The sequence below is a fragment of the Triturus cristatus genome, chromosome 7 (genome assembly GCF_964204655.1).
Source record: "Triturus cristatus chromosome 7, aTriCri1.1, whole genome shotgun sequence".
In the NCBI taxonomy this organism is placed as follows: domain Eukaryota; kingdom Metazoa; phylum Chordata; class Amphibia; order Caudata; family Salamandridae; genus Triturus; species Triturus cristatus.
Window position 1 is genome coordinate 1179485513 of NC_140590.1, and position 16122 is coordinate 1179501634.

The 16122-nt window shown below is 42.4% G+C and overlaps 1 protein-coding gene across 6 annotated transcripts in view; it reads left to right on the top strand.

Moving 5' to 3' along the window:
- LOC146811394 (uncharacterized) overlaps positions 1–16122 on the top strand; it is a 66096-nt gene that overhangs the window by 19080 nt on the left and 30894 nt on the right. For 4 of the 6 annotated variants that reach the window (XM_085618503.1, XM_085618507.1, XM_085618504.1 and 1 more), the window contains exons 9-14: positions 437–469; positions 604–651; positions 2407–2532; positions 5434–5487; positions 9414–9467; positions 10579–10611. In XM_085618503.1, coding sequence (XP_085474629.1) covers positions 437–469; positions 604–651; positions 2407–2532; positions 5434–5487; positions 9414–9467; positions 10579–10611 — 348 coding nt within the window. The remainder of the gene's footprint in view (positions 1–436; positions 470–603; positions 652–2406; positions 2533–5433; positions 5488–9413; positions 9468–10578; positions 10612–16122) is intronic. The other 2 variants (XM_085618505.1, XM_085618506.1) reach the window with 2 other exon arrangements.

Genomic DNA, 16122 nt, shown 5'->3' on the forward strand with positions numbered 1-16122 from the left:
CCACAGTCTGACACCCACTCGACACCAATTCTTGCCCCGTCATGGGCCGGGGGGGGGGGGTCGTCTTTTTGTGGCTGCACTCATTATAAGGGAGGCATTGATTTATTTCTCCTGTAGTTCCGCAATTTCACTAATAAGGATCGATTTGCCTATACTCCTACAGTTACACAATCACTCGTGAGAGGTCGTTTTGCTTGTTTGCCTCCTATATTTACTCACACTAAACAAGATGACCAAAGGATGGTTGGTGCTTTACTGTTAAAATATATTAGCCTTGCTGGTTCCACGCATGTTATTGTACTATGTAGCCACGAGGTGGCGCAGTTCACTAGCTATTAATTTAAACAGTCTCTGGAAGCACCCTAAGAAACTTGTAGTGTTTCCACGCCACCACTCACCTGGCTCAAATATTTTCTTCTTTCTCTCTTTCTTGAAGGATATGGAGGAGCCCAGCCAAACTACGGGGCAGGTGAGTAAATTCGTACTCTCCTCACTCTGTCACAACTTTAAACGAGAGTTATCAGTCAAACATTTCGTAAATTGTTCCTTGGCAACAAAACACAGTATAATTCTGAAGGTGCGGTGTTTCTGATTGGTTTACAGCTCTGGGTCGGCAGAGCGGCTACCCTAACCCTGGGAACCAGAAAGCAGGTGAGGCAATGACAGGAAGATTCCTGCCGTATTTGTAGGTCTCCAGCGCTCCAGCTGTATTTCCGTGCTTCCGGTTCAAAGCTGGGGGCGGGGGGAATGGGTTAGGGCCTAGAAATACAGCGAAATATTCGAGGCCTGGACGATTTACCATTGTCCGTTTTGTCTTTTAATACCTGGGGGAAATGTATTTTAGTCCCTGTCACAGTTTCCACGTGCTGGGAGAATACTTATTTGGATATGTCCCGTGCATGCATGCAAAGTAAACTACCCCCGCAAGGTGAATAAAGATGGTAAGTCCAAGAAAGACAGGTCGCATATGCAGCTCCCACTCTTCAGCAGCGATTTCAAAGCTGTAGCATTTAAGACCCATGGGGACCCATGGGGTCAACCGTCGAGTTTTAATAGACACATGATGTCACCTTGTGATAGATTCTATTAAACTCACCTCTGCCCCTGGAGCTGGCGAAGTTGTTTCATTTTACAATGTTAAGTTTAGTGCCTGAGGATGGCGTGAAAGTGGTGGGACAGGTGCGGGTGAATGTCTGTTCTCCTATGAGGGGCATCGTTGTGTTGTCAGTGATCAGAATAATATATAATAATGACGGTTTAAATAACCGGACCCAGATATACTAATGCTTTGACTTAGGGGGAAGTTTGCCATCCAGTGCAAATCAGGATTTGCGTTGCATCGTGTCCAACAGTAATGCAAAGTTGTGCTATGCGCTGCTTTGCGTTGCATTGTGTCTAAGGGCATTCCATGGGCGTTCCCATTGCAACCACCCATGGGTTTTGACGCAAATCTCCATCTACAAACATTCATAGACTGGGATTTGCGCCAAACCTTTACACCTGCTCGAGGTAAGCGTAATGAGAAATGTTTTAATTTTGCCTCGCTTTTCTAACTTTGCATACGTGCTGTCTTGTACAGCGCACATACACAAAGTGAGGAAACAGCTTAAAGCATAGTTTTTGTACTAGAAGGGGCCCTTTCCAGGACAAAACGTATGCTTCAGAGAACACACACACCCTTGCACTATGGCGTAAGAGCGTGTGCGTTGGCGCCAGGAAGCAAAAAGTGTAGATACAGCATATTATTCTCTCTCCTCTTGACGCAAGACAGCGCAGCAACTTTGGTGCCGCGTTGCCTTGCTTTAAAGAATAGTAAGTCTGGGCATATATGTTTTAATTACTCAAATCGCTGGGAGACTGTTATGGAACCTCTGAACGTTTAAAGGATCATTCAGTCCTACCAAGATAAAAAAATAACTAAGTAGCAGATTAAATAGACCAATTTCTGCAGGTGGCACTTAATTAGCTGGTCTATTTTACCTAGTAGGCTTAATACTTGTAATTCGAATGTAGAAGTTCAGGTACTCATTATCCCAGAATACCTGTTTGCTGCTAATAAGTGCTGGTGTTCTCCCATTATAAGTATTGTATTTCTCTTCAGAAGTGCATGTACCTTGTCTTTAACATTAATGAAGTGCAGGTACTCGGTACCGGACAGCACCTGCCCATTTAAAGCACTTACTACTTCTCAATAGCCATATGCCTTGTGTAAATATGCTTCTGGGAGGTCGCGACTGTGAGAAATACAGGAATGGAAAGTGTTGGTCTTTTTCGGGATTTGTGAGAGTGATCTATAGACATGCAACATTGTGGGCCCTGCACCCCTGGGTGATGGTTCTTCCACTCAGTCTCGGGGTGGCCAGGCTCAAACTTGTCAAGATTTCAAATTAAACTAACTTCCGACAGGTTATCCCAATGGAGCAGGCGTTGGAGCTTACCAGGCCCCTGGAGCCTACCCTGGCGCTGGCGCATACCTTGGTGCCGGAGCCTACCCCAACGCCAGAGCCTATCCTGGAGCTGGAGTTCAGCAAGGTAAGATCAGGAGTAACGAGGCAGCTTGACTTTCCTCCCATCTGTCCTGGATCTAGGTGGATTTGCACCATCACCGAAAGACCACGACAGCCATCAGTGCTAAACTCTGTTGAGAAGCACCCCACAGCCAGCAGTGCAATCCTTCACTCTACGTCCCTCTTCTTCACATCCGCAATGGTTATTGAGCTGTGTTTGCTTCTAAGGTAGGATCTCTCCGCAGAAAATACTGTGGATGCAAGCCAAATGTAGCTACCCATAGTGGGTGTTGTAAAAAGAGTCTGGCATTCCCCTGTACTATAGGAGCCATCACCAAGGGCCAAGGGTTAAGGGTTGTTTAGGGTTAGCGGATGGATTAGGGTTTGTGGCTGGGAGTTAGGGTTTTGGATTATGAGTAGTGGGGGTGGGATTAGGAACTGCATTGGGGTTACAGGTTGCATTCAAGGGTCAGTGGTCAGGTTAGCGGTTGTGTTAGGGTTGGTGTAGGAGATGTGGTTAAGCATTGAGTTAGTGGTTGGGCTGAGGGTCTTGGGTAGAGTTTTGGCGGAGTTAGGATTGGAATAGCGGTTAAGATTTTGAGCTGAATCGGGGCTATTTGTGGTTGGTGTTAAGGTTAGCGTTAGAGGGAGTGACATGTACGGATTAGGGTCAAACTGGCATTATGAATAGAGATGGTGGTAAGGTGTGGAGTTAGGAAAAGGGGTCCGTTCAGGTGTAGGAATTTTGATTAGGTGAGCTGTCGATCTAGTGGTATTGATAATGCAACGGTGACAATGTGATAGTACAATATGTACAGTGTGTGTTGATGCCGTATAGATATGCCGATTTGAAAGCAACAATGTAAATGTTGACAATGCAGTCCTTGTAGATAAAGTGATAAATATTCCCAGTCAACACGTAGGTTACAAACACAATCATATGGATTTTTTTGTTTTTTGACACGTTTCTTTATTGCATTTTTCCAATACTTGTACAAAGTATACATACATGGTACAAATAAAACGTCAACCACTGTTTCGTAGTATTTGCATTCTACTCTCACCTGGCTTTTTTACAGGAGAAAAAGCCACAAAGATAAAAGAAAAAAAAGGAACCCCCCAAATGTTCTGATCTCCCGCCTTTATACCCGCCAAACAAACAGATGTATTCTTAATTGCTTGGTGCAATGTTTAACATCCTGATCACCATATTTTGCTGACATATTCACAAGAGCAGCGTTGTGCGCCTTCCCAGTTGTCACAGGAGTTCCCTTGTAAAACGCCTCGATTAAGTAAATTCCAATCACATACTTTAATCTGTGTGTAGTCCGCCAAAGCACTTCCAGTTATCTAAATAATATTCTAACTGCATTACATTTCTCATTTGTTATTAATGACTTTTGGTTCTGGTCAGAAGGGCAAGTTTTCAGACCAGGGAACAAAAATGTAACAAAAGGGAGGGGATCACATTGCCTCATTTGAACATGGGTGAATCAGTTTCTCAGCCCGCTAAGATATTGGTGCATCGCATGTACACTCATGCACAGATACGTGTACACACACGCACACACACACGCTCTTCCTACCCACCCTTCCCGCCCCCAGGAGTGGGTATAATGTATCCATAGTCTTCCAGTGCTTTCCCTGGCACAGGCAGTCAGACCACTAGCTTACCCTTCTTGCCCTGGGCTCTAGGAAACTCAACATCACACATGAGCCTTTGTATCGCATGCCTGTATTTTTTTTACTTACATTTACTCATGTATCTCATTTACTTGCCCAAATACCCACCCCAGAGGCGCAGACCATTCCATATTCCACCTCATACCCTCCAGCCACTCACAACTATGACACTAGTATCATTCCCTACATCTCCCTATGAACAGACCGCTACAACTCCCAGTAAATAAATGGGGAATTTTGTTTGCTTGAACTGTTTATGCAACTACAATCAACTGCACAACAGTTTAAAACCCCAGCTCTTGTTGCCTTTTTAACAAATTAAGAGCACTTTATCTGGACCGAAGATCAGCAGCACAGTCAATACAGTGTAAGATCCATATGATCCAGACTCATTTAAATAAGGCTCAGCCAATAGGAACACTTGGTTGTTGGACCATAACGTAAATACCAAGGTTCGGCCTTTTCAAAAATGGAAGGCTGAATGTGACGTACATATGTCGCTATTAGAATGATGTAAACTTTGTCCCCTCAGTCAACTAGAATATCTGGGAATTCATCTAAAAATATTGCAATTTTATAGCATGTGGTTGAAATATTATTCACAAGTGTTCCGAAAGATGCAAACATCTCTAATAGCTGTCCAAGCTGTATTGATGACTCTCCAGGAACTTGGCTTCACATGTTTTGGCCCTGAACCAGCTCTCTAACAATTGGCAAGATTTTTCCATTTCCTTCATCGATTCATTTTTCCGGCATTTGTGATTCCGTCTGAGAAAATAGCACTTTTTGGGGCCGAAGATCGAAGTAGATGAGTTGGTGTATATATCTACATTTTTGGATCATTGTCTAATCACTGCAAAGCAAAACGGAACAAATCTCCTGTTTTTAGAGATTGGTGTTTCAAATTTTCTAAGATTATAGAATTGAGCATTGCTATCATATACACAATTGACCTATAAAAATATATAACCACATTTGAAAAAAAGATGACTTTTTATTGAACGAAGACATTTAGATTCGGCTTTGGTTTCTTTCTTTCTTCTTTTCAAGATCCTTTATTCACTGCTAAAATTAGATTTCTTTTCATTATGTAAAATGTAGATGACTGAGTGGAGATTCTGAATCAATTTGTATTTATATATTTGTATTACATATCATATTGAACACATAAAACATTTTAAGAACACTCTAATTCCTTCACATGTTGCAAATTATGAATCCAGGTTTTTCTATGTATTTCCAGGTTACAATGGAGGTGTATACCCAGGCGCTGGGGTTCAGCAGCAGTATGGCAATGGTAAGACATCGACCAGCAGTGCTGTCACCAGCAGGGGTCACTCTAATACTAGTACATAGCTCTTTTTCCCTACTGGGTCACTTCAGCAGTAATAACAGAATCAGCTAGCAGCTGTCACATTAGAACAGTGCATGCAGGCGGCCAACTAGAGCCAAATTTCGGGGGGGGGGCTGAAAACATTTCGGGGGGGGGGGCTAAGTCTTCCAGCCACAGGCAGAGCGGCTGTAAAAAGGGGTGAAAATACAACAAAAGCCTCATTAACGAGTAAATGGTCTTTTAAAGACCTGTTAAGTACTCGGGTCCGTCTGCAATTAGACGGAGGCCAGCCCGCGAGGCTGTCTCAGCCGGGCTGACACACATGACGGGGGGGCTGAAGCCCGGTGAGCCCAATGGGTGTTGCGCGCCTGAGTGCATGGGCCTCTCCCTCTCTCTCCCTCTCCCTCCCCAAGCGTGGAGTCACTACAGCTGTAATCCGAGCCCTGGCCAGAAGGTGTCACTCTTAGAGGCAATATTTGGTTCTTCCGTTACATAGGTTGTTACTTCAGCAGTCCTCACCACCCTGTTCAACAGGTATCGCCAAAAGAGCATTCCCTCCCTCCTCCCATAAGGGTGTCCCGGTCCACTGCGCTTGTCAGTATTAGGCCTGGGTGAAATTTAAATTATGCTGGCACAATTGGCGCAATTCTGAGAATTTCCTGATGTTACAAGTGTGGGAAATTCCCAAAATTACGCTATTAGGCAAGTGTAATTCCGTGCTACAAGCATGCCATTCGCTATAAAAATTGACCGGGAATGCACGAGAACATTTGAATGTAAGTGGATGGTCGTGTTCCTTTTGTTTTTTTGCTCTATTTCTTTGGGGCGAAATGCATCCTTGCTTCAAAAATTGAGAAAAGGAAGCATTTTGTGCTAAAATATAGCGTGAAGTTCCATATTTTTGTTTCACATAATTTTGCAAACAAATGTGCATAATTATGCTATACAAATTACCTGAATTTCGCACACTCTAGTCAGTAGCTCTGACAGTATTTGTTAGCAAGTGTCACACAGTTGTAGTGACACGGACCAAAATTAACAGCTGGAGTCGTGTCTTGTTCAAGTATCGTAGTTTATAGGGCACAGTCTCGGCAGCCCTGCAGCAACTGAACATCATAGAACTGTGCTCACTTCAAACCTCACACACCACATTGCACATTCCTGGCAAGGGCTTTTGGAATGTGGAATGTACTAACAAAGACATTACCACAATACCTCCCTTCCTTACAATTAACACAAGGAAGCTAACTAATACAACATTCATGAACAAAGAAAGCATGGAACAAAGGCAAAAGAACTAAATACAACATAAGTACAACGTGTAAAATAAAAACAGTGTGAAACGCATGCAGAGAAAAAAATAACTAATCACGAAATCTCATAGGCTTAGTGATAGTACGTCTACTCCTTTGTTTGAAAGATTGAGTACCCCAGTAAGCGTATTACTCACACCAGGTTTCAAACTCGAACCTCCAACGTCAGCCTTGTCGCCTGAGAGACCCCCATTAATTTTTAGTTCAGAGGAACCATTGTCATGGTTCACCTTCAACACCCTTCTCCTGTTCCACCATTTACGTCCCTCTTTGCGAACAGTATTTCTAGTGACCACTTCCACTCTAATGGGTGCTCTAAACTTAGATTTCCCCTTGGTAACAAAAGTAGGATCTTTCACACGCACCCAATCACCCACATGAATGTTGACTCTGTTACCTTTGACTATGTGTATGGCATCATACTGGCTTTTCATTTTGGCTTGAAACATTTCAACTTTTGGTCTTACAATTTTATCTACACCGATCATCCGATCAGTTTTCCATTGACACTCTCTCAACCATGCGGGACAAAACCTTGACGTAGACACATGCCTCTTCTTGATTTTAAACAGAGACAAACCAGAAGCAGCATTCGGACTGGACCGGTGGGACCAAAGCATATTTTCCACAGCTTCACACAACTCCACCTTGTTTTGCTCAACCCACTGAATGCACTCCACCAGAGTGCGGTTCATTTTTTCTCCTAGTCCGTTAGCCTGGGGGTGATACAAAGCTATGTGCTTGTATCTTATGGCATTGCTGTCCAAGAATTAATCTCTCTGGACACAAATTGGACTCCGTTGTCAGAAATAATTTCCTTTGGACATCCCTCCCTTAAAAACACATTTTTTCAAAAACGTAATGACACCTGAGGTGTTGGATTCCTCTATGAATTTAACTTCCCCACCATTTGCTATAATAATCTACAACCACAGTGGCGAACCTAAACTTACGTGGCAAGGTACTGAAATGACCAATAAAATCAATTGCAAGTTTAGACCTTACACTTTCAGGAAGACAGACAGGCTGGAGGGGGACAGCTTCAGTTTTCAGACCTTTATCATTGGTAGCACACATGACACATGCGGTTACAGTTGCTATAATTTCAGCATCCATCCCCGGCCACTAGTAACTTTCTCTAATGTTTCTATTGGTGAGCGTCTGACTCAAATGTCCTTCATGACCACAGACAATGATCTTATCTCTCAAACCAGTGGGAGGTACAAATTTGTCACCTCGGACCAGCATCCCTTTTTTCTCGATAGAAAGCTCATCAGTCAGTTTGAAATAAACTTGCAACCCAGAGGGCAACACTTACTCTTTTTAAATCGTTTTCCTGCCAACTTTAATGAGAGTTTGCACCAGCGCTGGGACACTCTGGCGGTGTAACCATGTGCTTTATAAATTGTTAAATAAATAAATAAATATCAACTGCAGATCAGTTTAAAACCCCAGCTCTTGTTGCCTTTTTAACAAATTAAGAGCACTTTATGTGGACCGAAGATCACCAGCACAGTCAATACAGTGTAAGATCCATATGATCCAGACTCAATTAAATAAGGCTCAGCCAATAGGAACACTTGGTTGTTGGACCATAACGTAAAGACCAAGGTTTGGACTTTTTAAAAATGGAAGGCTGAACGTGGGGTACATATGTCGCTATTAGAATTATGTAAACTTTGTCCCCTCAGTCAACTAGAATATCTGGGAATTCATCTAAAAATATTGCAATTTTATAGCATGTGGTTGAAGTATTATAAACCAGTGTTCCAAAGGATGAAATCCTCTCCAATAGCTATCCAAGCTGTATAGATGACTCTCCAGGGACTTGGCTTCACGAGTTTTGGCCCTGAGCCATCCCTCTAACAATTGGCAAGATTTTTCAATTTCCTTCATCAATTCATTTCTCCTGAAGTGCTGATTCCTTCAGAGAAACTAGCGCCTTTTTGGGGCCAACAATTGAAGTAGATGAGTTGGTGGTTATATCTACGCCCGTTTTTAGAGATTGACACTGACAATAAGTTTTGTTGTGTGATTACTTAAAATCGATACAAAACATAAAAAATCTAAAACTTTCGTTACAGGGACCTTTAGCTAGACATTGTAAAATTGAGGTTGAGTCATAATAAAGCAGCACATATCAAATATTTTACAGACTTTTGAAAAAAAAATGTGTTACTGCTTTTAATTTCACTGAGGACATTGTGTGGGTAGTTTTAGAGATTGGTATTTTACATTTTCCAGGATTAAAGAAATGAGCATTGCTGTCATATACGCAATTGACCTGTAAAAATATATAACCAAATTTGAAAAAGATGACTTTTTTTACTGAACGAAGACATTTAGATTCAGCTTTGGTTTATTTGTTTCTTCTTTTCAAGATCCTTTATTAACTGCTCCAATGAGATTTCTTTTTACTATGTAAAATTGGAGATAATTGAGCTGAGATTCTGTATTTATATGCATTTATATTTTTTGTGTTACGTATCATAATGAATAAATAAAACATTTTAAAAACACTCCAATTTCTTCATATGTTGCAAATCATAAGTCCAGTTGTATTCTATGTATTTCCAGGTTACAATGGAGGTGTATACCCAGGCGCTGGGCTTCAGCAGCAGTATGGCAATGGTAAGACATCGTTCAGCAGTGCTGTCACCAGCAGGGGTCACTCTAATACTAGTACATAGCTCTCTTTGCCCAGTGGGTCACTTCAGCAGTAATACCGGAACCAGCTAGCAGCTGTCACATAAGAACAGTGCATGGACCTGCCCCTCCCTCTCTCTCTTTCTCTCTCTCTCTCTCTCTCTCTCTCTCTCTCTCTCTCTCTCTCTCTCTCTCTCGCTCTCTTCCCCCCCACCCAAGCGTGGAGTCACTACAGCTGTAATTCAGGCCCTGGCCAGGAGGTGTCACTCTAAAACGCAGTATTGGGTTCTTCAGCAGTCCTAACAACCCTGGTATTACCACAAGAGCATTCCCTCCCTCCCATCACCATGGTCTACCTCTCCACTACGTCAGTAGTAGGCCTGGGGTGAAAATTAAATTATGCCGGCATAATTTTGAGAACTTCCTGTAACGCTTGTGCGAAATTCCCAGAATTACATCATTTGGCAACTCTGCATAATTAGGTGAAATAAACATGAACATTCGCGATAGAAATTTACTGGGAATGCACGAGAACGGCAGCATGCGAGTCGATGTTGCTCGTGGTGTTTTTTTATTTTTTGCTCTATTTGTTGGGGGGGGAATGCATTCTTGCATCAAAAAGTGACAGGAGGAAGCATTTTGCACTATATATAACGTGAAGGCCCGCATTTTCGTTTCACCGTAATTGCGTTACTAGGCAAACACAAATGACCTGAATTTCGCACACTCTAGTAAGTAGCTCTGATAGCTTTTGTTAGCAGTTGTCACACCTTCTCACTGCCTGCTTCAACAGCTTGCATTCAGCGTCTGGGTTAGCACGCGTCAAGGTTCTGCTATGTTTTTAAACTTCCGGGTATTAGGCGGAAGCAACAGTGTGAATTACAGCGTCATTTCTTACAGTAACAAAAGGGAAAATAGAAATGATGGTTCTCATAGCTGCTGCCCTTCAACACCGCACCAGCAAACTATTTAAACAGCCCTCTGGTGAGCCCCTTGGCTTAGTGCCTTCCTCCTCAGTTGACAGTGTCCCCTCAAAGGACTCACCTGCCCTCTCTTGTCTCTAATTAACCCCTTGGTTGCCCTCTTTCATTCACAGGTGCAGGGCTCGGGTCCAAGCCAGGAAAAGCAGGTTAGTTATCAGGCATATGTCAGTGGGCCCCTGAGGCCACATTAGAGGAGAAACATCTTCCTTTTCACAGGCTCTTTCCTCCTCTCTTCTTTCCTCTGGCCTCCCTGTTCCCTGGTTCCATTATTTTTCTGTACCTCGTGTTCCGTGCTCAGTTCCTTGGTGCGTCTGACTCCCTGCTCAGATTCTTTTTCTGCTCTTCTTGATTGTCCCTCACTTCCTTACACCATTTCCACCTGTTTCACCTTTATTGCTTCTTTTCTTGATTGTCCCTCACTTCCTTACACCATTTCCACCTGTTTCACCTTTATTGCTTCTTTTCTTGATTGTCCCTCACTTCCTTACACCATTTCCACCTGTTTCACCTTTATTGCTTCTTTTCTTGATTGTCTCTCACTTCCTTACACCATTTCCACCTGTTTCACCTTTATTGCTTCTTCTGTGCAACTTCTTTACCTTTCCTTTCTTACTCTTGCCACCTTATTTGCATAGATGTCTGCCATTCCCTTGCCTTCTTTCTTTCTGTGTCCTTACTGTCAGGGCTTTAAGTGGGCCGGGTCTGTCCAGCAGTTATTTTAAGGTGGCCTCGAAACGGGTCTCTATCGGGCTCTATTTTCGGGCCTCGCAGAGGTAGTCCGTTTTTATTTTTTTCTTGCACCAAACTTATATTGCTCTAGCTGGAATTGCCAGGCTTAATTCCTGAGGCCGCTGACCTTTGTGCACGCTGTAGATCAGTCGCACAACGCCCATTGGACTTAAAGGGCTTCAACCCCACCCTGTCGTGTGTGACAGCCCGGGCAAAGACAGCTTCCCGGGCACACACAGAGCCACGCCAGAGTACTTCACAGGTCTTTAAAAGGCGATATATATGTTAACAAGGCTTTGTTGTTTTCCACCCCTCCTTGTACAGAGTTTGAATTCTCATGCGCACTTATTTTCTCATGGTTTTTACTGCTGTCTCAAATAGATGGAAGTCTCTTGGGTGAAGTAGGAGTAAGGAATCAAATATTTGCCTTCACCTTAAGCTGTAAACAGTGTGCTCTGCTACTCTCGCAATATAACTTGTTCATAACTACTTCTCTGGCGTATTTCATTATTTTTCTCCCTCTTTTCATTCTTTTACTAAGCAAGGTTTGGGTTCCTTTTCACCTTTTTGATTCTCTTATTTTACTTTCTTTTCTCCTTTGATTTATTTCCTCTTCTTCGATTAATTTTCTGTCCAGTTCTTTCTTTCGCCTTTGATCGACTTTCTCTCCAGTTTTTGTTTGTTCTTTCTATTCTTTTTTGTAACTTTTCTCTTATTTTAATCTTCCGTCGTTGTCACCTTAGATTCTTTTCTTATTCATTTATTTTTCTGCCCTTTGAATCGGTTGTTATCCAAGTCATTTTCTGTTCTTTGATTCTCTTTTAGCCCTTGGATTTGTTTTGTTTCCTTTGCTTCTCGATGTTTCCACGCCTGTTTTGTTCCCTTCGGTTCTTTCACTGTCCCTTGATTCTTTATCACACTTATTAACACCCTCAATTGATATTTCTGCGGGGTTTATGTTTCTGTAAACACTACTATTGTCGTGTTTTAGAAAAACGGCGTAGCGTGCTATCCCTATGTGTTACCAGCCAACACTTTACCTTTTTTTACACACCAGACAGCCAGCTCTAGGGAAAATCTGAAGTGATGAAGATGGGAAAGAAGAACGAAATGGCAAAGCAAAATCCACACTTAGCTCTTTCCAGATAACACTTTCAAAAACAGAGCAGGTGCAAGGAAATAACATAAAGAAAGCCCATTGATTTCCAAGAACAATACTCTGCGATCAGGCACCTAAACACAAAAGATTCATCATTCATACAATTGGCACAGCATGCAGTCAGGTTAGCTCCTTAGCAGGATAACAACGAATGCTGCTTAGATATATAGGAGTCGTTACTGTGACTTACTGTGATATCATTGGCAGAAAGAGTGACCCATGAGATCAGAAAAAAATTCCCTTGCATGCCATGGTCGCTACTGCATGACGGTGGAAGATTATAGTTCCGAACATATTTTAGTAATTACTAGCCCTCTCTTTCAAAACGTAAGAACACCTTTGAAATGCCCCACACTCTGCACTGCTCAACAGACAGGTCAGTCAGTCTAATAGACATGCAGATGTTGTACTCGTCAGTTTCTTCAACCTGGGGTATTTTACTTTTTGACTTAAAACATAGTAATTTTGAGGAGTTATGCTGGTTGGTATAATTTAAATCGATACTCATTTCTGGTGTGTGCTTTCTTTCTGCGACATGCTTCCACCAACCATCTGGAGGACACTTAAAGTGAAGACATGTTTAAAGTCAGGGATGTGGGCAGAGTAAAATGTGCTAGTCATTTATGTCAAATGATTGCATAAAGTTCTTTTTAGCGAAAAGTTAGAGGGCACACAGATCAGTAAGAACAGGGCTTTAAGTGGGTCTGAGCACCGGCCGTACATATCTTTATTTAGACCACGCCCTTACTTGGATAGGCCACACCTGTTTACGAGGTTTGCCCCGCCCCTTTTAGAGCACCCACCGTTTTTTTCCCACTTAAAGCCCTGCTTACTGTACACCCAATTTGCAACATGACCTCTTTTCTAGACTCCTCTTCAATTCCCCTTTTCCTTCTTCATTAGTCTGGGACACTTCTTCCTTTCTCACTTCTTTCCTTTGCATTTCTTACATTCATCTGTTAAAATTCATGCTAGCTTCATTCCATCTAACTTACTGCAGCTTTCCTCTTTGTTTGCTTCTTCTTTGCTTCTTCTTTGCTTTCCTCTTTCCTGCTTCTTCCTTTCTTCCTTCACACTCCCTACTTCTGCTCCCTCGTCTTTCCTCCCCTGCAATTGTTGCTCTCCTTCTTTCTCTCCCGCCTCTCTTTCTATATGCTTCCAGTTCCCCCTTCTCTTCCTTTTGCTTTATTCCCTGTTCCCATTCGTTCTGATCGCTTTCTTCCTCTACCTCTTTAATTACTGGTTGCAACTCCCTTCCTTTCTCTGTATATCTTGTTCGTACTCCACTTTATTTATCTCTAGTACCTCATGGCTTCTTCACCTCTCTACTCCACATGTCCCCTCACTTTCTCCACTTGCTGTACCATGCTGACTTCATTCCACTCTACTTGTATGCCTACCCCGTTCAGCCCACTGTCCTCCTCTTACCTTCTCACTTCCTTTGTCTACACCTCATTGCTTCTTCACTTCTCTGTATTTCATGTGTCCTCTTCACTTCCTCTACTTCCTTTTCTGTGCCTGCTATTCCTGTTGTCGCTTCTCCCTCACTCTTCCTGTTTGATCTAATTGCCACTGTACTTCATGCTCCCATCTTTCATACTTCTACTCTACCCCTTACTTCCTGTGTAATTCTTCACCCCGTGTCCCCTGTAAAATCTATTTTCAACTCAATTCATTTCACCTTACTCCCTGTAAGTTCCTATCTCCTTACTTACTGTTTCCACCTTTTTTCTTCTTCACTTATTCTTCACTTCTTTTTTTATCTGTTCCCTAATCTTTTCTTTTATCTTTATGTTGTTCCTTCCTTATTTCATGTTCTCTCCTTCATGCTCTGTGCTTCCGTTACTCTGCCATCTTCCACTGAACTATCCATGCCAGCCTTTCTACATTTGTACTTTCTGTATCCTCCTTTTATCCATTTACCTTTCAGTGCCCTCCTTTCTGCTTCTGCACTTCATGTACTCCACTTTATTCCAGTGAACGTTCTGTGCTTTTCTTTTTTTGTACTTCCTGTTCCATTTTCTCTTCCTCTTTGTGTCTTTTTCACTACTTTGTTCATTTTGGCGTTTGAAAAAAACATAGGGGCTGATTAGGATGTCGGTCGGAGTTTCCGCCAACCGACATCCCTGCGGTTTCGAGACCGACCCACCTCGGGTTGGCGGTCCAAAACAGCAATTACGATGCAACCACACATGGTGCGTTCGCAGACTCCCATTTCCTTTTGGGAGCTTGTGAAGCGGTTGAAAACCGGCCGCAGCACAAGCTCCCATTGAGAAATGGGAGTCACTGTAAATTCCTGCACCCACACGGTGGAGGGATTTACATAGGTGCCCCATTGGCCCCAACTGAAGGCCGCAGAAAGAGGGGGGCCCTGCTAGTGCCCCCTAAGTCGCTTTCCGACAGGCGTTCCATGCCAGAAACTCCAGCATGGAAAGCCTGTCGGAAACTGACATCATAATCCTGAAGGCAGAAATGCCGTCCATATGGGATTATGGGGTCTATTAGGAAGGAGGATGGATGGCCGCTGCCGGGTTGGCGGTGTCAACCGCCGGGCCGGTGGTGGACATCCACCCGCTATCACAACCCAGAAAACTGCCATGGAAAGGCATGCGGAGAATGTCTCTGGGGGCCCATTGCAGGCCCCCAATGTGTTGGGGGGTGTGGGTGCACGGGTACCCCCTAGATGTCCCTGTACCAGGTGGCAGGCACTGTGCAGCGCCTGCCATGCAGTGCAGAGATATGCATGACATGCTCCTTTTCACATCGCGGCGGTGCTGCTGGCAGCAGCAACCACCGCAATGTTAATGCCTGCGATCGTACCGCCGGGGTCGGATTTTGACTGCGGAGTATACTAATCGGACCGGCGGTTATGCCGCGGTCCTTCGGGAGGTCTTTTCCCGCTACCATGGCGGTCGGGGTGATTTTCTGACCGCAATCCTAATAGACCCCTATGTTTGGAATGACCGGCCGGTTTGATTTCCGACCACCGTAATCCTAATACAGCAGTCGGAATTCAAACCAAGAATGTTGGTCGGAAAGCCTCCGACCGCATCCAAATTAGGCCCATAGAGTTTTCAATATCTTGGGACACAAATGTCATTACAAAATATTGTTACTATCAAAATATTGTGGGGCAGATTATTGTTGTCAAGAATATCAGATTTACTTGGTATATCATATTGGTTTCAAGAATATCGCTGTGTTAAATATTGTTTTCATTAATATAGTTGGAAAAATAGAGTTTTACAAATAAATGTAACATGTTTTAGTTCATATTTTAGTTTTAGACGTTAGTATTGTTAGTGCAATTTTTTTAAAATACAGTTTGTAAATTTAAGTGTTTTAGCATTTTATTTTTTTAGTTTAATTAGTAATTGATAGTTTATTGGCAGGTTGTTGGCTTTGTAGGTGAATAGGGTGGGAATTTAAAATATGAATAATTTAAATGTAATAGTAATTCGTTTTTATTGTAAATTAATAATTTATTGAGTAGTAATTATATACAGTGTTTGTTATATTTTAAGTTTAATTTGTTAATTTTAATGTATATTTTAATTATATAATTAGTAATAGAAATGTACATATTAGTAGCTGGTGCTTGGGTTTAGAGTTTGTTAGGTTTGTAGGGAAATAGGATGGGAAGCTCATTAAATTATAAATAATTCAAATTTAATGTTTTTTTATAGTAAACAAATGATTACATATTTAATTGGTCATTATTTACATACCTAGTTCAATTGTTATATTAACTTTTACATTTTGAAGTTGA